This window comes from Perca flavescens, chromosome 12 (assembly GCF_004354835.1).
Source record: "Perca flavescens isolate YP-PL-M2 chromosome 12, PFLA_1.0, whole genome shotgun sequence".
NCBI lineage: Eukaryota > Metazoa > Chordata > Actinopteri > Perciformes > Percidae > Perca > Perca flavescens.
The window spans coordinates 5288325-5311928 of record NC_041342.1 but is presented as its reverse complement, the minus strand read 5'-3'; the positions used below and the strand labels follow the sequence as shown (position 1 = coordinate 5311928).

General features: G+C 41.1%; 2 protein-coding genes across 3 annotated transcripts in view; one reads left to right on the top strand and one right to left on the bottom strand.

Moving 5' to 3' along the window:
• The window catches only part of LOC114565418 (neurocan core protein), a 41195-nt gene extending 32572 nt beyond the window's left edge, over positions 1-8623 (top strand). The window contains exons 14-20 of the mRNA XM_028593453.1: positions 210-323; positions 3018-3069; positions 3868-3974; positions 4373-4455; positions 4981-5125; positions 6208-6390; positions 7606-8623. Coding sequence (XP_028449254.1) covers positions 210-323; positions 3018-3069; positions 3868-3974; positions 4373-4455; positions 4981-5125; positions 6208-6390; positions 7606-7724 — 803 coding nt within the window. The 3' untranslated portion in view covers positions 7725-8623. The remainder of the gene's footprint in view (positions 1-209; positions 324-3017; positions 3070-3867; positions 3975-4372; positions 4456-4980; positions 5126-6207; positions 6391-7605) is intronic.
• Positions 8624-11065: 2442 nt separating this feature from the next.
• tm6sf2a (transmembrane 6 superfamily member 2a) lies at positions 11066-23080 on the bottom strand. 2 transcript variants are annotated; one of them, XM_028593840.1, is made up of 10 exons: positions 22984-23080; positions 13561-13664; positions 13378-13475; positions 13162-13265; positions 12998-13080; positions 12795-12919; positions 12281-12382; positions 12082-12174; positions 11868-11987; positions 11066-11777 (listed from the first exon to the last, which is right to left on the bottom strand). In XM_028593840.1, the coding sequence occupies exons 2-10, from the start codon at positions 13643-13645 to the stop codon at positions 11568-11570; spliced, it is 1020 nt and encodes a 339-aa protein (XP_028449641.1). In that variant the 5' UTR covers positions 13646-13664; positions 22984-23080; the 3' UTR covers positions 11066-11567. The 2 variants fall into 2 exon arrangements, with proteins under 2 accessions (XP_028449641.1, XP_028449640.1); XM_028593839.1 differs by lacking the exon at positions 22984-23080 and adding an exon at positions 14591-15066.
• Positions 23081-23604: the final 524 nt, after the last annotated feature.

Here is a 23604-nt window from a genome sequence, read left to right as displayed (position 1 = left end):
CTCAGTGAGAGAATGAGGGCAAATAAGGAATGTAATGGGGATTATACTAGTCTGTATTCTCCTCACACCCCTGTTTGAAGTATGATATTGTACTCATCAACATGGACACATTTCACTGTTTATCCCAGGACTACTGACCAGCTTGTCTTGTGCCTATATTTGAATGGCAGTAAACACCCACACACATGTTTTCTTTCCTCTCCTCACAGATGTTGATGACTGCCAGTCCGAGCCATGTGAAAATGGAGGCACTTGCATCGACAAGATTGATTCATTCCTCTGCCTTTGCTTGCCCAGCTATGGAGGAGACACGTGTGAGAAAGGTGAGAGTGCGAATACTGCATCGACAAATCCAGTACATCGCTGTGTGTGCAACCACAGCGGTGAACTTGTTAAGATTCGCGGTCATCTGATGCTTGCAGTAAAAGGTTTGTTGCAAACTGTGCTGGCGTAAATAATCCTGATCAGTGTGCAGCGTCTGTTACAGCTGTATGTCACAACACGGTATCACAATCTCAGCAGCTATCAGACACAGTGTATCTGTGTGTGTCACAGGGCTGCAGGGTGACTTAAACTCCTGCAGACACAACAATATACACACTGTTTTCCAAGCATCAGTTAGTATTTGCACAGTTTTCAGTCAGCATTCTACGTTTGAATTTGTTGGAAGGACGGGAAGGATTGAGATGTAGCATCTCATTTTCAAGAGGGTACATACACACATTCCAATTACACAGATACAGACAGCTTGCTCACCCTATCTCTCTCACACACACACACACACACACACACACACCCAGCTGTTATACACACAAAGAAATTAGAAACAATAATAACTCAGATAATCAATCAATTCCATCACAAAACAATTATGAACAATTGAAGCAGGTTGCCTTCAGCACAAATAAACTTAATTCAAAAAGTTAAGTACGTACACAAATTTAAATTATAGACTGTTTCATTAAGATAAGAAAATAAAGATGTCTTGAAGCAGCGGTGATCAACCCCCCTAAATTTCATCTCAGCCCCCCTTTTTTTTCAATTTTGGTGCTTCAAGTGAGAGTTTGTTAACTTGTCTGTTAGTGACATATGACAAACAATTACAGGTTCAAAGGGCTTGAAACAGGTTTAATATCCTGTGTGTCTGTCGCCGATGCAACTGTAACCCAGTCAAGGAAAGGGTTAACAGAAACGTAGTTTTGGCCAACCGGAGGAGGTTGTGCCAGACTCCCGCCTTTGCCTGATCTATCTAAGCTGTCAGCGGGAGAGGGGGAGTGTGCTTGCGAAGTTCAACGTCGGTAGTCCCCAGAGAAGAAGTTGGTAATTTCAAGTTGCAGATTAGAACCCAAATTGAAACGTAAGCAACTACATTTGCTGTATGTTAGAACATTGTGTCAAATTGGTCGTTATTACTGTGACTTATAAAGTATCAGGTTTAGTTAAAAACATTAGCTGACGTTGTTGTTCAGTAGCTAGCTCAGAGATTATCGGCTAATGAAATTACTGATTTAGCAGGGGGGGGGATTGTCAAGGCACTGTATCCGTGTCACATTCTCATTATGGGCTGAGCCCCCCTAAAGGTCTGATCCTAGAATCGCCCCTGATTTGATTGATATGCGTCCAACTTCTTTGAGAATTTGGGGGACAAAAAAAAAGGGATATTGCTTGAGTCTGAGTGGATAAGAAGATCTACATGGAACCAAAAAACTGTTTCAAGTAGAACTGATTTACAAGATGAACTGAGCCCAGTGAAATTGCCTAATGACAACAAAACTGTCGTTGCATCCACATAATACAAGCCTTCTGTGATTGCGCATTAAAAATAGACATTTTGGAAACCACGCTTACTTTGCTGTCTTATTTGCCAAAGTATAACGTGTCAATCAGTGAGCTTTAGTGGTGCTAGTTCAGGGATTTTGTTACCTTTGGGCAGAGCCAGGCTAGCTATTTCTCCCCTGTTTCCAGTCTTTATGCTAAGCCAAAGTAAAGTAAATAATTACAGTAACAATCATTACCAAGGCTGGGGAGGCAGCCAGTTAAAACAATCAGGCGGATGGCTTTGTAGCTAAATATAAACCGTGCAGGCAAAGCTAGCAATGAACTGGCTGGGTGTAAAATAATTTGATGCAGGCCATCTGATATCGAAGTAGGCAAATTAGTGTGAGGTAATCAAAGAAGCCTACGGCAGCAATCAACCCAGCAACACGGGGCCGGCAGCCCATTATACAAAAAAAAAGGAGGCAATGTAGTCTCATAGATAGATAGAGAGATAGATACTTTATTGATCCCCAAGGGGAAATCCAAAGTCCCAGTAGCTTAAAGACATCACACACAACACAAAAACAAACAAATCCACATGAATAATATGAACAATAAAAGAAAAGATACTAAATAAAAAAGGGATGTATACGCATGAGACGCTTGCAGTGACAGGGCAGGTAAGGTGCTCTATGGTAAGGTGCTCTATGAGAGTGTGTGTCATGGTGGTAGTACAAATAACCCCCCATACCACACACTCAAACCAACGTGCACTCACGCGCTGATTCATCACCTCACTGGTTTTAGCCACCTCCAGATCTGTCCTCTGTGTGTGTGTGTGTGGGTGTGTGGGTGTGTGGGTGTGTGTGTGTGTGTGTGTGTGCCCACCGTGAACTAGTAGTAATGAGAACAAATGAACATCTAACCTTTGCAGTTATAAATGAATCCACGGGCTGTGGTGTTATTAATGAATACTAATAGTGCAGAGAGAGGACCACATGTGCTGTGAATTGAAAACAAGTCTGTATAATTACAGTATTTAGCCTGTCAAAATGCCACAGTCATATATTTTTGTCTTTATTTGCCAAATGGGTTGAATGCTCAGTAAAAGAAAAAGCTTCCTCTCTCCTCCCATTTTACCAGACCATTTTATCTTTCTTTGTGTTCCGGCACTTACAGTAACTATGCCTTCAGGTGCCCTTCAAGAAATGATTTTAGTGTCTCTCACTTCCCCTCCTCTTTTCTCTTCATCTTCACAGACGTAGAAGGTTGCGAGCACGGTTGGAGGAAGTTCCACGGCCACTGCTACAGGTAAAAAAAATTATGAAAAACTGTCTGTGCTGTTAAAATAAATATATTTACCTGTAACCACAGGTGCCTTATTTATCTGCATTTTCCTTGTATACCCTGGAGTTATCTTACTACAGCACTCTGTATGTAGCAGCCCTTGGAACCGAAATGAAGAGGAGTCTCGAAAACGGGTGCAATGACGTTTATTGCCGCTCTTCCAGCACAGTGAAACAAAAAAAAATATGATACAAATAAGAGCAAGTAAATAATTTACAATAAAGTGCATAGGTTTATGCAAAATATCAACTGGATGCTCAAATGATAAATGAAGAATATGCTCATACGCAAATACAATAGGCTGCAATAAAGCCAATGTTCACATTAAATTCACAAGTTGCTGACCCGTATTGACGAACTCATAACCCAAGAAACATTGCAAATATCATTTAACACTTTGCTTTACAAAGTTCACTTGAATAACTGAGAATGTCACTTATAGATGTCATACCTCGCATATGTTCAAAATGTAATCAGAAACGAAGATATGCACATAAGCTTCAAGTAAACAGTGAGAAAAATGGGTTTATATGCTGTGTAGTGCATGTGGTGTATGTTTTATGTTTTACTGGCTCTTGTCTAACAAGGTTTGCCACGGGCTGAAATCTGTTATTTATTTTGCAGCTTACCCCTGTTCCGTGTGATTTCAAAATAAAAGTCTCTTAAACTACGGTCACTTACACCGTACCATTTAAACTTGTCTTGCTGTGGTATGTATAAAATATGTATTTTCATTTCCACTTTCACTGCGTTGTCCCACAGGTACTTCACCCACAGACACACCTGGGAGGACGCAGAGAAAGACTGCAGAGAGCACAGTGCCCACCTCAGTAGCGTCATCTCGGCTACCGAGCAGGAGTTTATCAATGGTATGTGTGTATTTCTGTCATAAACAAACCTACACTTAACACACTTGTACAAATAAACAACACAAAACACACAAATTCAATGAATGTCTCTGAATGTACCGAAATGTTTGTATATTCATAAGCAAAAGATATAATATTAAAGACGAGGTGCTGTGTTAACTTATTTCCATAGTCTTCCTGATTTGTTAATTCACCGTAAGGTGCATGGAAGACAAAGTAAGACGAGGGAGGAAGCCACACATAAAATAATGCACAAATGAAAACAGACAGAAATAGACAAAACAAGAGCGAGAAGAACCGGTTTAAACCGATTTGAGATATGTATCAGTGAGTGTTTAAGTCCGTGTGGATATCAGAGTTTTTACAAAAGGAACATGTTGTACTGTTGTTTTTTACAGGTCTGGGTCATGATAACGCCTGGATCGGTCTGAATGACCGCACGGTGGAGGAAGACTTTCAGTGGACTGATAGCAACGATCTGGTCAGTGATCACTTTTAAATTGAGCTACTATGTGAGGATCTCAAACCCCAGTCTTAAGTCCCTAAAATCTTCAAATCTAAAGTTTTTGTTTGTATTGACCTCAGTTATTATTGATTTAAGGTTTTATACTCAAAAACGATCGATCAGATTTGACAGACAGCAGACAGATCTATGATTCAAATGTTGCTCGATCCTAAAATGGGCAGAAGCTCTGTAAACCAGTTAGAAGAGTGCAGACAAAAACACAAATAAATCTCTTGTTCTTACAAAGTTTTGTACTCCTTAAGGACCCATTGCTCATAGAAAGAAATCATCTTCAAATCTTTTCTTTTTAGCATTTTAATTAAAACTGTGTCCCCATTTATGTGCAAGATCTCATGTGTTATCTTGCAAATGGCATTCATCTGAAAGGCATTCATCTTTGCTTTTAGCGAGAGAGAAGATTGTAAAGTCCCAGTCTGCTGTCACAGGTTCTGACAAATGAAAGCAACTGCAGCTGGATTCTGTTGTTTCGCTGTTGTGCAGGTATACGAGAACTGGAGGGAGAGCCAGCCGGATAATTTCTTTGCGGGAGGGGAGGACTGCGTGGTCACAATTGCCCATGAGGACGGCAAGTGGAACGATGTGCCCTGCAACTACAACCTGCCCTACATCTGCAAGAAAGGCACAGGTACTGTAATACCGCTGGACCCAATGTAACCAAACAGTACAGGAGACGTGCATATAAACAATAACTTGTTTTGTCACATTCAGGTCCAGTCAAAGCTAAATCAATTCATCAGGAGAGATTTTTGCTGTCTTCCAAACAATCGGCTGCTTGTGTGTTATTGCTGACCAGCTGGCCACCTGTTAGTCATCGTTGATCATCGTCACTTCTTGTGCTCTTTATGCAGAAAAGATTCAGCGGTTGGTCAGACTTCGGTAGCCGTTTCGCATCACTCGCACTTTTTCTCAATTTAAGGTCACTGGGCAGATGCTCAGAAAAACAAAACAAAAAATTGACGACAAACACAAACTAAAGTGAAAGTTGTGATTCAGTCTCAAACCGGTATTGATTTCACGAGAGCAATATCAATCTCAATCTTCCTCTTATTGCTGTCTCTCTCTCTCTCTCGCTCTCTCTCTCCTCTGGGCTCACTTATGCTTGTCCGGAGAGCAGAACCGTTAGTTGCAGTTATTGCCAATTACTGCCTTGCCTTGACTCAACTGACCTGAATGTGAATGCAGCGAGAGCTTGTAGGATGCAAAGAAAAGCTAAAGACTGGGACAGACACGCTGGAGAAACGGAGGACGGTCAGGAGGAGTTAGGAAAGGAAGGACAAAGATGGAGGAGGACCTGGAGAAGAGGATTAAGTAGTTTAAGGGTGTTTGTTTGTCAAGCTGTGGTCTCATGGCTCTGTGGTTTGGCTGTACTCCCTGCCTACTGCAGAGACCCATTACCTCCTTCTGGCCACACCACAAATCATACTCAGATACAGCAACAAGGCTGCCATCTAGAGGCACAACACACCTGCAATATTGAATTTGATTAAAACCAAACTGTGTGTCTCTTGACACTCTCTTTTGCCGTAGTTAGAGTATTTATACTTAACCGATGCTTAATAAGTATTATATTGGGTATTTCACCATGGAGAGTCATACAATTTTGGACTTTTGGCAATCTCTGGATTAATGTGAAATAGATACTGGATATATACCGACCTTTATCTGTACTGTATGATTGATGTGGTTTGATTTAATTGTTTTTGGCAGTGTTGTGTGGGACCCCGCCCGCGGTGGAGAACGCCCATTTGATAGGTCGGCGGAGATCCCACTATGACATCCATGCAGTGGTACGCTACCAGTGCTCTGAGGGCTTCTTCCAGCGTCACATCCCCACCGCTCGCTGCCGGGCCGACGGGAGCTGGGAGAGACCCAGGATCATCTGCACAAAGTGTGAGTGTCTATCTTAAAGCTTTATCATGTGTCATGTATGTAAAGGCTCTCTTATACCAACTGGTCTGATGACCTTTTACTCCCATGTGATTGTGTCTTTTGTGTATTGTTGTCCTGCCTTGTCCCCCAGTTCCCTCAATTCCAAACCCTCTGCCAGATTGTCATTGTAAATCATTATTTTTTTTTTTTTTATTGGATTTCCTGGTTACATATAGCCTAGTTTCTGGTCTTTTGTATTTTGATGCTCATATTCAGAGCAACTTACAATACAGTTAGTGCAGGAGTAAAATAGGATTCATTCCTTTTAACCACTGAAATTACAACAAACTCAATGTAAGAAGTCGATTGAAGGCAAACTAGGGGTGCCCCTGTGGCCTGGGGGTTAGGGCACCAACCATGAGCCACAACGTCCCTGGTTCATGTCCAGCTGTCAGCTGATTAGCAACAAGAAATTGCAGTAGAAAAACAGCGAGATATGTTTGAGTGTCACCTTCACATTAGTCTATATCGATGACGTTCCACTTCCGGGAACGTTCAGGTGCCGCCGGGAATTCCGCCGGACATCCCTCATTTTCAGCCGGATGTCGGTCACCTTCCGCTTCCTTTGTGTTGTCTGCAGGGTAAATCCAGACCGCTAGCTAGATCATCTGTCGTATCTATAGTTTTCTGTTGCACGACTTAAACAACTTTTGAACGTATGTTCCACCAAAACAAGTTCCTTCCCGAGGTTATTTTGCAGAGGCGTATTTTGCGTCCGGCGTTCGGTGCCGCCCAAGACGATTGTGATGCCAGTAAACCAGAGGACATTTTTCTGCTGCTGTATGAACCAGCCAGACCCTCCTTCGCAGCGCTGTGGAGGAAGGTCTGGCAATGCAAGACTACCTTTACATAGTTTGTCACTACATATATTGGCCACAATTCCTAAAAAAATAAATAAAAAATAATTAATGGAAATATATTTTTAGTTATGTGTTAGTGTTAAAAAAAAAAAGATTATTATTATCATTGGATTTTAAAACTCCGATTTTCATACCAGCATCAGTCTCAAAAGTCCAGTATCAGTCGATCTTTTGTATAAATGTATGGTCCCTTAAAGTATTTCTAAGTTAACAGAAGGAATAAGGAAGTGCAAAGAAAGAAAGAACCTGATGACAGCTGTCTATCTACTACAGTATACGTTCAACTTAAAACCCATTTTGCTCCCTCTACTTTCAGCCCGGCGGTCACACCGGTACCGACGCCACCATCACAATCAGCACAACGAACGTCGCGGCCACAGGAGACACGGAGGAGAGGGACACAAGGCCAGAGAGGACGCACACAGCTACTACTGAACCAAATAATATAACATCTGCAAAGCCTAGGTGCTAACCATGGCCCATAAAGAGAGACAGTAGTTCAGATCACCCCCCCCACTACTTTTTCCTGCTTCTAACCATGCTCCGTTTGGCTTTATTCCTCCTGATTATTACGGTTTTCTTACTCTAACATACAGTTTATCTCCATAACCCCTATCTCTGAGTTTGGGTGTTTGGATGATTCTTTTTGTTTTCACCCTGCTTCCTTTAACCAAGGTCCATGCGAACACTAACTATAACACTAACTCTTGTTCCCCCCTCCCCCTAACATATCATTATCATTATCAGTACAGTAAATCTGTAAAGTCTGTTTTGTTCTACTGACATGCTTTTTTCTAATATTTGCTATGTTTTTGTGTTATGTTACTATTTATTATGAATTGTTTGCTAGTGAATATGCTTTCTTTTTTTACTTATACTTCAAAAAGCCGATGTAACATCATTTTTCTACAGTATACCGGTATATAAGTCCAACAATGAACAATAAACTAAAGTAATCATTTGATTGCCTCTAATCTCTGTATTGTATTTGTGGTGTTTGTTAATGGCTGATCCCTGATCAAAAGCTGGACCTTGTCTAATGAAATAGACCCCCCCCCCTTACTCATAAGCACTCTCAGCTAATGGATATGTCCCACTGAAATAGATAGTGTGGATGGGATTATACTTTCTTGAGATAACTACTTGATTGTATCTGAATTGCTAAATACTTTCAATCTTTGCACGGCTATATTTACATGATGGGTAGAATGTCACAATTTTTTTGTCTTTGGTCCCTTTGATATTTGATCGGTCATCCACTTTTTTGGTGTTCTTATGACTTTTTGTCCTGCTGTTGTATTCCATTCTTAATAAATCGAAAAAATGAACAACAACTTTTCTGATTGTTTTTTTTTTAAATTCAAGCTAAAAGCTTCCGGGAACATTAAACGTGACGTTTAATGTTCTCATCTTAGTAGGGGTGGCGATGAAGTCATGCAATCGTGGTGTAGTTCGGTTGGTTTATAGACTGACGTTAGCTTAACTACTAAAGATTATCTTACTGAACAAAACGTGTAACATTTGTGTGTCACAGATCTTATTTTCTGCAATAATCCAAAATCAAATTTCATCAAACAGTTCATTTGATTGTTGTCAAGGGAACCAGAGCGATGCTAACTTCCGGGTTCACCCACATAAATACGTCATCCCTGCAGTACTCTATTCATGGTCCCCAGAGGATGAACCCTAATGACTTTAATGATCATCTAACTTTTTTTTAGTTCCACTTAATAAAAGGCTATTGGATGGATTGTCCTGAAATTTGGTGAATTGAATTATAACTCATTCTCAGCTAGCTAGCTAGCTTACGTTTAGTGCTGTTTAGTACATGTTAGGAACCTCACATACTAAACCAATATGGTGAACATGGTAAATATTAGCATTCGTTGTGAGCATGTTAGCATGCTGACATTAGCATTTAGCACCCCCATGCCTAAGTAGCCTTACTTAGAACCGCTAGCATGACTGTATACTCAAGTTTAGTTTTACTGTAGTGTGTACAGATCCTATAATCCGTTACTTTCAGACAGGAAAGTGCTGATTGTTTCTTTTGTGTCACCTTGATACCCCAGCAGATGGAACTCGATCAAACCTTTTTATGTTGGCTTTATCTTTCTGAGCTTTGCTGCTCACTACTGTGTATTGCATTACACAGCGAGCAATAGTTTTATCCTGTTGTGTTCACAAGGCAATTTTCTCATCTCTGTTGTGTCTGTGAGCAGAATATTTTAAGAGAGAAGGATGGCCAACCAGGTGAGTGGAACATAAAAGATTGTTTGCCAGAAAATTTAAATAAAAACCAAAACACTGCTGTGAAAATAACCATTCAATTTTCTTCTGGTGAATAACAGTTTGATTTTAATCTGATACGGAAGTTCAAGCACAGAAATATATCTATGGTTCTTCACTTCTATCTAAACTGGATTTAATTAGGGCCATAGTGAGGACTTTTAAGCAGCAGTGTGTAGAATTTAGGGGGATATGTTGGCAGAAATTATTTTTTTCTTTGTTTCCATTAGTGTATAATCCCCTGAAACTAAGAACTATGTTTTCATTATTTTAGAATGGGTCCTCTTCCATGGAGCCTGCCATGTTCTACTGCCATGTTTCAACAGTAGCCCAGAACGGACAAACCAAACACCAGCTCTACAGAGGGCCTTCCTGAAAGCTACGGTACGCTCTCCTGCACACTTGGAAAGGAAGCGGTAAGGGGAGGGTTATTTAGTTAATTGCGATCTGGAACCTCATCGCTATATGCCACTTAATGAATAATTCCCTAAAATCTTCTGTTTGGAATATATTTTTTTTATGTATAATTAAACAAAACTGGTGTACATTTGTATTCATTTGAAACCACTTGCTTGTGGCCTAAAAATGATGATTTTATTTTACTTTTCTCTCCTCTACCATGACTACATTCTATTGCGTGTTAAATTGGGTGTTAAATTGTTGATGCAATCAACAAAAAGCGTCAAATTTCAGGTCACTGCATTTAAAAACATTGGTATCCTCCATTTAAAAAAAAAACACGGTGTAACTTTTAAATATAAAAGATGAACTTCAGCCCACAACTGATGAGAAAAGGGCAACCATGTTGATCCACCATGAGAGAATTATACGGACAGCTGATTCACGTGTAATACATTATGTTTGCTATTGTGGCTCACCTAAATCCAGGGTTCAGCTCTTATCAGTTTGCCAACTGCAGCAGAGTTAACTGGGCCAGCGGTTCACCTCACAGGACACAATGACTACTAACCGGAGACAATATTGACATCTGAAGAGATAATCCTCCAGCAAACTGCTCGGTTTCATGATCAACTTTTCTATTTTTCTCTTTTTTTTTTAAAGACACTACCAGCCAATCCCTGGCTCTAATAATCTGTATCCCATGAATACAAAAACAAGCCCAATTCAGTGCTCCATTTCTTTTTATTGTACAAAATAAAGTGGAACATAAAAACATGAAAAACCACTCTAAGATGCAGGCAGAATTATAGTGGAAAGTGATTAATCAATTAGTTGCTGGACAGAATTATTTTGATAATCAATCATTTAAGTCACTTATCAAGCAAATACACTAAATCTCTGGTTTCAGCTTCTCCAATGTGAGGAGGGTTTTTTCCCAATCATCAGCTTTTGGAAATTATGACGGACATGTTTCATTATTTTCTAGACCAAATGATTAAACAATTAATAAGAATGTAATTGTTGGTTGATGCCCCGGTGACGTAATGAAAGTCATCAAATATTTGACACAATATAGGGCACCCGGTTGAGTTTTTCCTTCATCAAATTCTCCATTTGAATAGCATCTGCTATTATCTAACTTATCATCAACTCTTATTCAGCATTAATTCAGCATCATTTAAGCATTCGGTGAGTCTTCTTCTTATATTCACAGTTTTTAAAACAATTGAAACAGAATTTTAGATCAGTAAAAACAAACTTCCAGCTGTGGAGTCCAGTTAATAGTCTTAGTTTGGGAAGAGACCAACTGGGTATCTGCATGAGTCACCTGAAAGCTGATCACAGTCCTCAACACCATCAACGGCCTTCTTATCAGGGTCCAATAGTCCATGCAGGGAGTGCTGCTGCTGCGCGAGGTGACTGATTTTAAAAACAGTTGATTCAGAGAGTAACGTTTTTTAAGATTTCATCTGAGTTTGAAGTTGATAAAGTGTTTAATGCAGTTTGTGCGCCAAAGAGAGTCCCCAGAAAACATTAGCCTTGTCACAGCGTGAAGTATTCCTCATCAGTCCGTGGCTGGTGTGTGGTCTAGTTTTTCTTCTTCTTGTTGCTGGTCTGTCCCTCGGGAACAGGTTTCAGAAAATAAGCGGGGTTGTTGTGGCAGCGCAGGGCCAGCAGAGCCGGCGCAGCAGCCAGCAGCACATTGAGGGTGATAACAGGCCACCATTTGTCTGCTGGGACTCGGTACGTGAAGGGAGTGCGAGAGTGCAGAGATGCTCCGATATGGCACCACTGGGTCTGAGAGAACAGCAGGAGGAAGTAAGCTGTACACTGTATTTAGCTTTTTCAAGGAATATTAATTAAAGCAACAATAAAAACCACAGTTACCTGAGCCATGGCCCCAGCAAAGAAGATGGTCCAGTCCAACATCCAGCTGCATCCAGGTGTTTTCAGACCATAGGTGAAGACAGTCAGCAGGGGCAGAGCATAGAAAAAATACACCAGCATCTGCAGGAATGGTGCACAAAAAGATCGCTTATCATTTTGAACAAGAATATACAGAACATTTGAATTTATCCGGTGTATTTTTCTCCGGACTGACTGTAACTCTTGGAAAGCCAACTGGGTCTTTGAGGTAGGGCTCGTACTGGTAGACGTAGGTGAAACAGGCATCCAGAGGACAGTCCAGCACCACCTGGAGCAGAGCAGAAGGAGACAGTTATGGTATCCATACTACACATGTGACCTCATGTCTCCGTGAGTTCAGCAGTAATACTGGACAGATAAATAGTTTTACTCACAAAGCCTCTGAAAACAGAGAAGGCCATTGCTCCGAGTAACAGAAGAGACAGAAGCAGGTCAACAGGTCGAGACAGCAATCCTTTCTTCTGCTCGGCTATAATCTAGTCGACACAGGAAAAATCTCAGTACCGAACATTCAATACCTTCAATTACTTGAAAGGGTCAATAAAGCCTGACCAATAGGCAGATTTGCACAGGCTGCATTTGTATGCATATTTGTATGTCTTAATGTTTAAAACGTATTTGCAATTTTATAGTATTTATAACAACAACTTCTGATGAAATTCTGTTATTTTGCATTCACGGGTCGTGAGATTATTGTCAGAGTGAGAAATGCAAAAAATAAAGTCTGCTTCACAAGTTTTATTTGTTTTCTCTTTTCCTTTTCTTACTGTAAAAACTTTCCTCCTCTGACAATAGCTCAAATTAAACAATCTTAAAAGAAAAAAAAGGTTGGACACCCCTTTTCTAGATATACAGAATATTGTAAATGTCTCATCTGCCGAGATTTACCTTGTCTGCTGTTACGACTGGCATCTCTCTCGGTCGGCTAAAGAGCAGCGAGGCCGCCCAGAAAGGCACCAAGAAGAACGGGACGTTCCTCCAAAAGGCTGGTTGAATGTTAGACCCGTATTTACCTGCACAGACGAGACATCAGTAATAGAAAAAGATGCAAACGGCACAGGTGATGTGATGAATCAATAGGTAGCTCTTACTAATAACCACTCCTGGGATGTGAACAATTTGATGGCCGATGGAGGAGCCGGCCCACAGCAGCCCCAGGCTACGATAGGACTTCCTGCATGGACAGAAAATCCATCATCAGAGGATTCACTGAACACATAGCGGACGGGTTTCTTATGGTGACGTCACAGCTTACCCTTGGAACATGCGGTGGATGATGGTGAGGAAGAGGAGCAAGTGAACGATGCCGTCCCAGTAAGACATCATCACAGCGTAGGCGGTTCTTAGATGAGGCTCACCCTGAACAGACGGCATGAGGAATTTTGACTTTTGACATAGAAACGTCTGAAATACAAAAGGATCATTGGGACAGAGAGGGTGAAGGTTTAGCTCTGTGGTGGTGTCCTCTTACCATCTTTAGATAGAAGGCCATGAAGCCAGAGATGAACCCATCCTGCTCTAAAGCATTGGTCAGGCCCACCATGCAGGTGAAGGAAAACCCTGCAAATACTGGACAGACACATAGACGCACAATGAAAATAAAACACCATTTCACAAACAAAAAACGTTAAAGTTTGTGTTTGTCTGGTTGTACCATAGAATAAGGGGTCCACTTTCTTCTGGTTTTGCACAGTGAGGAGGAGGAGAAGAATAACAAGTCCCAGGACGACCATTCCCATTCCCAGGATAGGAAGAGGTCTGAGGAATAACGGGGAGAGTCCATACATCAATTTACACTGATTTACAACTGTGCTTTCATTAACTTTAAGGTTTTCTTTGGTGAAATTAAAATTCTCAGTTCTGTTTTATGAGTAATGCTGGTCAAGAAGAAAAGAAAATGTAGGGTTGTATGTCTTTTTTTTAACTATAAAGCAGATTGAGGTGCTATATAAATAATGTGAAACTAGATTGCAATTCCCAACTCTACTAGGTAGAAAGTGCCGCTACGGTGGCTTTACAGTCATTCCCCGACTGCAGTGACGGTACAGAGAAGATGTGGAAGTCCCAGAAACATTGACCAATCAGAGCAGACTGGGCTTTTTTGGGAGGGGGCCTTAAAAACACAAGCACTAAAATAGAGTGTTTTAGACCGAGGGTGAATACAGGTATATTCAGACAGACTGTACAAGAAAAAGTATGTTTTTCGAAACATTAAAGCATGTAAACATTTCCAGTAGAAACACAAAATACAAGTATGAACCGGACAATGAGCCTGATATGGGACCCTTAAAAGTGCAGCTCTATGGATCAATAGCATTGATCTTGGGACTAACAAGGAACACTAATGAATGTGTGATATTGTTACATTTTAAAAGCATCACAAGGCAATTTACTACATTTAGGCCTACTTTTAAAAGTGTATTACATTTTCCTTAAATTCACAAATGTAATCCTAAGGCTTAAGTGAATCTTGTTTCCTGTGTTGGCTTAAAGACTCCCAACAGTAACTTTAAACGAGGTTAGCTCGGGATAAACACGCCCTCGCTAAACCTCCTCTCCCCTCTGGCTGTGGTCCGCTTTATACCCCAAATATCAGCGGCTTTAAGCAGAGCCTCCATACAGTATTCTATACAGCAGGCCAAGATGAGAGTTAAATTATCAAAGAGTACATGATGCACACTTACTCCTGAAGTGCAGGGATTTTGTTCATGGCCTTCAAAACTCCAGGAGCCGAGAGAGAAAGGATCAACACGCAGACGTCCACCGGAGGCCTCATTGTTAAAACCAAATTGTTTTACCTCTTTTTTTTTTAGAAAGAAATGTCCAGATCGAACTATTATCTGCTAAACACGCTTGGTTGTGAAGCGAGGCATGTTAAAAGCCAGTGTCCTCTCCACTGCCACCGAGGGACGGAGGTCATTAAAGTGTGTCACCTCGTTGCCTTTTGATCTGTGATGAAGCAACACTGCTGCTCCAATACGTCTGCTATCTAGTAGGTCTCAAAGTTCAACTCAGTAATCACGTCTACTGATTGAAACTTTAAAGGGAGAGCCGTGCAAAGTGCAGATAATGGACTTCTGGATCGCGCGTAATGCGTAAAATACGCATTTGTCCTTGGTGAAAACAAGCACTTTGGTATTCCTGGCTGCAACTGATTACAATTCAACTATCTACTGTGCGAGGAAACCAAACCATCGTCCACCGTTCAGTGTATGCTTGTACAGACTGCCATCTGGTGGAAGAAATTATCTTTCTTTCCTTGATGCTCTTTTTCAAACACTGATTTTCACCTTTTTGCTTTTGCTTTCTAATTTCATCCAGTTTATGAATTCTAGGTACATGTGATGAGTCTGTTGTGAATAGATAACATCATGCTGCACATGTTGAAGTGTTAGTCTGTGCTCCTGTGGCCCCTGGGGTCTGATTAAGGAGCCATCTGTCCTGTTTGTTGTCAGATTAAGAACTCCTCTGTCTGATGTCTCCAGTCTTGATTAGTTTGTGGATTATATCAGAGAGAACATGAAGTTCAGAACAAAGATTATGTATTTTTGTTTCCTCCCAAGTCACTGGGGTTGTTTAAATCATCATTGTAATTTAGCAGTTTCTTTACATATTTAGTTATATTGTCTCACAGCACTCAAGTGCATTATATGCGTGACGCAACAACATCTTATGGATGGACCTTTGTAAAGCAGGCCTACATCTAATGCAACGTTATCTTCTGTAACAAAGCGGCTGAAGAGGATTATGCTGCTGCTGCTGCTGCTGCTGCTGCTGATGCTTCCACAGAAACGTAGTGGCCAGTGGAAAGAGAGAGTCAAGAGGGGTGGGGAGTCCAGTATAGAAGCGGACAGAGAACATACATACAACCCTTCACCCACACAGCAGACACTCAAGTTTTTTGAGGTGACACAGATTCTTGAAGAGTCTGATGCAATGCTGCACCCTTTAATCATCAGCATTATTACCGTAAACACCTCTCTAACAGTGGTCTACTGGGCCTTTGTCCTGAGCGATGTCTACTACAAGTGGCTGTCGGAGGCAGAAGACAAACCCAAGAAGTTGGTCACCCCGGCCTGAGGGAGTCACAGTCAATATGGACTGAATTACTGGGTGTTTTGTTCTCTTTTTTTGTGCTTAGTATTAGTGAGCAAGAGCAGTTCAGCTTGTAGTGCTTTCTGTGAGTCTGATTTTGGCTTTCTGTTTTACCTGGAGAGGACTTGGAAACCATACTTTAAATGTTTTACTGAACTGAATGGATCCTGCAAGTTAATGAGAAAGGAGTCCTTCTTACAGGTAACTTATCTAAATGCATCTCAAACTTTAGCTCAGGAAAATACATTGAATTTCACGTGTTATTATCTGCGATTTTTCTGCTAGTCCTATTTGTGGCTTACAGTGTGAATTAGCTGTTGAAACTGTCAACAGGTATTTCAGGTGATGCTTAATGAACTCCCTGCTGACTCAGTTAAAAGGTGTTCCCGGTGACATTGGCATGTGTCATGCAAATCCTGTCATGGATTATTGTACAACATCTTGATACTGACACATACAGTCTGGTTCTCCTGACAGCCTCATCCTGGGACACACTCAGAGACCTCACGATGCTTTTTCATTACATCCATTCTTCCGCTTAGTCTCTTTTTTCCCCCCTGGTTCCTTCTTTACGGGAAGACTTGGTTTTCATTTAAGTTTTTCATCTTTTTAAAGCTTTCAGCTTTTCTACACAGCATGACACACGTCTTCTACTGGGGTCTGCACCCAGTCTCTTGGTTCATCCTCTTTGCAAATATTGCCATCAGCATCCTAGAATGGCAATTTCTCATGTCTCAGTTTTGCAAAGTTCCCGAGCCACCAAAAGAAGATGAATCTAAAGCTTAAAGAAACAATCGCCAACCTGATGCTTCACAGAGAAGTTCTGAGAGAGTAGAAAAGCTTATTATTGTTGGATTACCTGCACACTTAATCATTGATGGTGGGTTGGTTTTTTTGGTTAGCTGTGATCGAGCAGCCACTACGGTAAGCCTTTTTTGGATTTGCATGACTTTAACTTTCTGCCATGTGTTTGTTGTTATTTGCAGAGCCATCTGCGTATACGACACACGCCAATTTGGAACTCCGTTCCTTCACAAGTCAAAGAAAAGAACTGAGGGGCCGTTGCAAGTCTTGATCATGAGGTAAGGTGTCACAAAACAGTTATCACAATTCATATGAATCTTTCATAAGTTACAGTTTTCCTACCCTTGAGGATATTCATTGGTCACATTTTGAAATATCGCCATCTGCTCTGTTATTAAGCAAGAAAGGAGGCATGAAAATAAAGTGTCATATCAGTGAATTATGTGACAGGACATTTATAGAATATAAGAAGTGAACCTGCTGTGCTTAGGATGAATTCAGAGCGTGGGATATTCATAAAGTGATGCCAGTTTAAACCCAGGAGAAATTGGGTTTACTGTAATATGTGTGTGTGTGTGTGTGTGTGTGTGTGTGTGTGTGTGTGTGTGTGTGTGTGTGTGTGTGTGTATAAATATAGACTACGGTATATACATGGAGGGCATTAAGCCTCTTTGCGGTATTACTGTCCACCTCTCCGTGCTCGTATCTCTAATCCCTACAGATGGAAAGCTGATATTGCTCTGTGACAGACTCAATCCTATTAACTCTGTCTGTCCTATATTCACCTCTCGTGCATCTCACACTCCTGGCTCCCCTGGAAATTTGACCGAGGGCCCCTCTCCAAAACACTAGAAGGAGGAATGCTTGGATTTAAGTCTAGACAAAAGATTAGGAGAGTTGGCACACTTAGGGTATCACATTTTTCTTGTCTGGTAAAGTACATTTTCTGAACCACCACTTTGTGACAGGGAGCTGTCACTCCCAAGAAACCATGTTCTCATTTTTAAACTATCTTGAAATTCCCAGCTGTCACCAATCATGCCATACGTCCCGGCTTCAGAAAATATAAAAGTGTTTAACATCTTCTTTTTACTCTCTCCCTCTTCGTCTGTGATGCACCTTTTACACCCGTTTCCCAAGTTTTACAGTGCAGTGAAGGAGCTCGGATCTGCAACAAATCACACAAAGAAGCAGCCCCAAATACTTCACCGCGCTCCTTGAACAGACCATCCTATAAAGACAGTATCCCTTTGTCAAAACCAACTCTAGCAAAGCAACTGAAAAACCATGAACCAACAACCGGTTGTGTCCCTAAACGCGTCAGGAGGAGCTCTGCTTTTGAACCTCACACAGCTGGTGTTTGAGCACCGACAGCTCCTCCAGCTGTCCAGGAGGAAGGAGGAGGAGGAGGCCTACTTTGTGGACTACATACCACCGGCCAGAGATGCTATACATCTGCCGCGCAGTGTAGTCTATGTCCTAGTCGGGGTTGCGTTGGTTTTAGTGGCCACGTACGCCATAGTGGGACATCTGATTAAAGATCTGTTGCATGACCTAGCAGGTAACCCCTGGCTGGTGTTCACCTTCTCATCTCTCCGGTGTCTTTGAGTTCCTTTGTCCTCCCTGAGCTCTCGGGCCATGGCTGCATCAGTGTTTTGTCTTTCCCTTCTTTCCCCTCTTGGCTGACTGTGTTGTTGTTTGATGACTCTCCTTCGCATTCACTGTGAGGTTTGTGTGCACAGGTCAACCTTCCCAACAGTTTCCTTCTTATACCATTAAGGTAATTGCCCAAAACTGATTCAAATTTGAGTGAATAACTGCTGCTAAAGTAACACTTTTAAAGGGGCACTCTGCTGATTTTCTATTGCAATTCCACAATGTTGGGAGGCCAAGATATCCAGACTTTTAGTCCTTAAAACCTGATGATGACATCATCAGGGTTAATATTTTTTAATTTATTTACTCTAGAGAGCTTCCTCCAGGGCCACAGAAAAACTATATAACTTATTTTCCAGGCTCCATGACAAGTAATCTGAATTTATGTAACTTATGTATATGTATAAATGGTGCTGTGCCCCTTCAAAAGACACTTAGAAGTCACAGAAAATAATTCCATTTCATTCTCACATGTTGTGGTTCTCATCTGTTTCTTTTCACAGACTGGATTCTTGGCCCTAAACCAGTGGAGGATGATTCAGAGGAAGGTAGAGCAGAAATAGAAGAAGAGCGGCGAGTGAACGTTTACAGTACGATGGAGAAAGACCGCCTGAAGATAGAGAAGGAAAAGGACGGGCCGCTGCCCGGTTTCTACCGGGGAGATGAGGGCCACGGTCGTCCATCCACTCCTCCTCCACTGAGAAGCGCCATCACTTCATCATACCCCGGAGAAAAAAGGATGTCTGCTCATAGCGTGAGCTTCGCCTGCCCCATGACCCCGTATGCCACTTCCCTTTGAGTTGTCACTCTGTCACAGCTGTAGTTCAGATCAGTTTTTGTCGCATATCTCCTTCCAGTGAACAATGTTGTGACTTTGCTGTAGTGATGCATGCATAAGCTAAAGCATTTTAGTTCAATATAAAACAATGTGCTCAACACTTGTAGTTTGTACTCATAAGAAACAAATGCTTACTTTTGATTACTTACTAAAAATGGATGTAAACATGGTTCATAATGTCAGTCATTCAAAATACATTGCACTATATCATTGTTTGCTGCCCATCAATTTCTCATGCGAAAAGTATGTAAGCTATCTTCAAAGATGTTGATGTGAGATGTAAAAAATACATTTTCTTTCAATAACTGCCATTTAAAATCCAAAGATTGTGTAACTTGATCAAATATGTATAACCTTCATGACAAAGTGTAGCAAAATTGCATATGAATTGCCATTTTTGTGCATTTTCCTCACAGACCTGTCAAACTGCAATAACCCACAGTTTTTCCCCTTCCATCACATTTTGTATATTGCTGTCAAGACAAACATGTCAGTGTGATCTGTTCTGGTGTTGGACTAAGCTTCTCTCCATTAAACAACTGAATAATACAAGAGTGACGTTTGTCTTGTCTGTGTCCTTTAATCCATCTTACCTTCCTCTAATACCTGGTTATCTCAGGGCCAGTGACCTTATTTGTCAATGCCAAGGATTACTGTACATTAGTCATATTAAATACTGTTCGATAATGATTTACGCAGAAGAAGAACATATAGATAGATAAATTTATAGTAAGACACATAGATACAATAATAGACTTTACTTCAAAAGGAATTTTCTCAACAAGGTTACAAAGGTAGCTAGTTGGATAGATCTGTATGCTCTTCTATATGCATCAGGTAAATTCTCTCTCTTACTCATTAGGAAACTGTGCTCGTGGCATTTTTCCTCTGACCTTGTCTGCCTGTAGCTGCAGCAGCTAATCTAGTTTCCATCTGCGTAGCTCCACAAACAGACAGAGAAGAAGGGGTTTGTACAGCGGAAACAAAATGAAAAACTTTTCAGGGTGAGAGATATAGTTGTACTTTTAATTGAAGTCTTCTCACATGCTTAGTGTTGCCAGGGATGTGAAGACACCCAGTGAAACTGGAGGATCGTTGCCTGCTTCCTTGCTGTAGAAGTTTGTATCCACGTTCTGGTTGCTAAACTCTTTGTAAGTATAATGCATGGTTCATTGTGTTACATTATGTGAAGCAAATGAGTGATTTCCTCCTGATCTTTTTGTCATTTGCATACAAAGCTCTGTTGAAACCTTTGTGCCAGCTCCTTTCCATACAGCGATGACTCTGAGATATTAAGTGGATTCTCAGGCTGACAGCAGCTGTGGAGACTCTCAGACACCGATGGAGGTGACCGAGGACAGTTTAAGTGTTCGTTACAGGGAAGGCGATGGGACGGTGTTGTTCGAGAGCTACGTACCCCCCTCTCGGGATGCTGTCCACCTGCCTACCTACGTCATCTACCTGATCATCGCAGTCTTTGTCGTGCTTGGTGTTCTTTATGCCATCATCGGTCACCTCATCACAGACCTCCTCCATGACTTTGCAGGTTTGTTACAGTACTGTAGATCAGAGATCTTTAACAGCGGGTCCAGGACCCATAGGGGCTCCTCTGAGTTGCTACGGGGGGGGGCACCAAATTATTGTTAGAAAATAAATAAATAATTAAATATGTCTGAAAATATATATTAACATGAATTCAACATATTGTTGGTAAAGATACATCTTTTTTTTAATTTACACAATATTGATGATTGGCTTTTCTGGCCTATAGGTAGAGAGCCATAAAGTAGCCATCCACAGATATAGTCAAGCTTAAGGATTCACTATGCCACATGTTAACATTGAAGCATGATGTATAAATATATATTTTAACAATTATTATTTAATTAGCTTAGTATTTTATGCACCATAAAATGGTATGTGTGAAGGCTCTAGGCCGGCCCACACGTTATTGTAGGCCCACGTTATTGTAATATGCAATAACGTGTGTGTAAGGGGTCTCTGCTCCATCTCTTTTTCAGCTGAGGGGTCAAAACGTTAATGACCCCTGCTGTAGATCCTTCTTAAGCCAGAAGATACTAAAAGTGTCTGATCTGCTTTTAAATATCATCACTCACAGCTTTTCTCTGTTCCCTATTCCCTCTCTTTCTGTTTTGTTTTTTTTTTTCAGACTGGGTGTTTGGGGAGCAGCCTGAGGAAGTGGTTGTGAACTATTGTGAGGCCAAGGATAAGTTCATGGTAGACTGGTACCCAGAAACCTCCCCTGAACTGGAGGCGTTGGCCCGGGCCGAGGAGAACGAGATGATTGACAGGGACTTGACGAAAGCCCCAGCCATCTGGATCATCTCTGCAGAGCCTCGGCTGAGCAAGTCGGGACCCCGTGTGGTCTTTGAGAGGACTTAGGAATTAGATTAGAGACTCTTTAACTGATGTAGAACTGGTGTATCTGGTGTGATTGTACTGGGACGACTGAGAAGTGAAGTGAATGGCTGTAATGAAGCATTGCTGTGGAAGGCTGGACATGTATTGTGATGTTGTAGACACAGGAGGGTACACAGTGGTCTTATGAGGACATCTAGTGTGTATTGAGGCCATTGCAGCTAAATTGCAGCACTACATAGAAACCACATTGCACAGAAATATCAGTACCGGTACAAGTTTGCTGGTCAGAGATTACAATTTTTTTTTTTAAAGCAACAAAATATAATGCCTTAAGTCATCTCTGCTAAAGATTGCTTCAGAAGCTTAAGATTGTATTATTTTTTTCTGTAAATTACTGATGAGAGAGACAATGTACATATGTATGTCTCTTCTGTTGTGCGTCTATGAGAGGTGTCAATCACTGAGGTTGCAGATAATTTTAATAAACACAAGTGGAAACAAATGTCTTCAGGCCATTGAATGTTTCACTTTAATGGATATCTTACATATGAAAAAAAAAGCTCTATGCTCAGCAGTAGAACTGGAGTTATATAAACACTAATGAAAAAAGTCACTAATATGGTCATAACCACTACAGTGCCAATTACCTATTTGTGAGGGTGAAATAAAATAAAATTTTTCGCCGCGAAGGCTTGAACGGTCTTCTGGAAGACCTCCACCAGACCAGCGGGCGCTTGTTGGATTGTTGTCGGCCTCGGCAGGCGAGGGAGGCGGACCGGGCTGCTAGCCTGGCTAAGGAAACTACCACACAATTCGCCACTGCAGAGATTCATATTTACCAACGACAGCACACAAAATGGATATATATATGCTACAAATACACATGGAACTGCTGCGTGATGATTATTACCGGAGCCTGGCTGAAGACACTCACTCATCCCAGACGGCAGATAGCAGCTAAGAGGATAGGTGAATTTAAACAATGGCTAAGTTGCAAAATGCATCTTGTTGTCATGCACGGTCCCTGTTCATGTTGCACAGACATTTTACGGTAATTGCATTTTGTGTCTGTTAAGAGGCACAAAGGCACTCTTTATCTTATGCCCCCATAACTGCCGTTTTAGCTGAGTGGGAGCTCTCGGCATTAGCTGCAGCAGCTCCGTGTTGCTAGCACCGATTCGGCTCGTTTTTTTTGCTATCGGCAGTACTCATATACATATAGCAATCAAGATTAATGTAAAAATTGCCCGGAATTCTCCTTTAACATGTGTTTAGTTAGGAAGACTATCTTATGTTACTCACTCATTCTCATTCCCTTCGCTCTTTCTCTTCTCCTGCTTTCTCTCATCAGATGATTGGTGCGTTCACCCTTTAGTTCAGGGGTCTTCAACAAGACGGAGCAAAGGTCCCCCGACTACATATGGTATAAAATTGAGTTGCATATTAAACTAGGACTACAATAACGTGTAGGTGGGCCTATATCCTATATCTATATATATATAATATTTTATTTTTCACGCGACACGCAAGCATGTTGGAAACGTTTCCAGGCAAAATAGAATATGAAAAGATGTTTATAATTTTGACTCAAATACATTTAATAAAATAACATGATGTTTGTCTTTAAGTTTTGACATAAATGCAGATATAAATAATATGAAAATAATTATCAATTTTCAAATTTTGCACCTGTCAAAACAGAACGAAATATTCTTTAGCCTATTTTGCCGTCAATACTGCCGACGTTGTCTTTGCTGTAATCAAATCAGTGTATATTTATGTTTAACAAGTTGAAGAACATATTATTTCGTTTTGTACAGACAAGGCTAGCAGCAGCAGCAGTACCGTGTCAGACACGTTTCTGGTGTGTAAAGACATAGAAAACGCCACGCAACTGACACGCAACTGACACGCAACAGAAAC

What these genes read in the sequence shown, in the direction of transcription:
- tm6sf2a (XM_028593839.1), bottom strand. Translation starts at nt 14,682, where the DNA reads ATGAGGCCTCCGGTGGACGTCTGCGTGTTGATCCTTTCTCTCTCGGCT. An exon ending in CAGTCGTAACAGCAGACAAG is followed by an intron (nt 12,383 to 12,794) that starts GTAAATCTCGGC and finishes TGTGTCGACTAG; the next exon opens with ATTATAGCCGAGCAGAAGAA. An exon ending in TTGGCTTTCCAAGAGTTACA is followed by an intron (nt 11,988 to 12,081) that starts GTCAGTCCGGAG and finishes CCATTCCTGCAG; the next exon opens with ATGCTGGTGTATTTTTTCTA.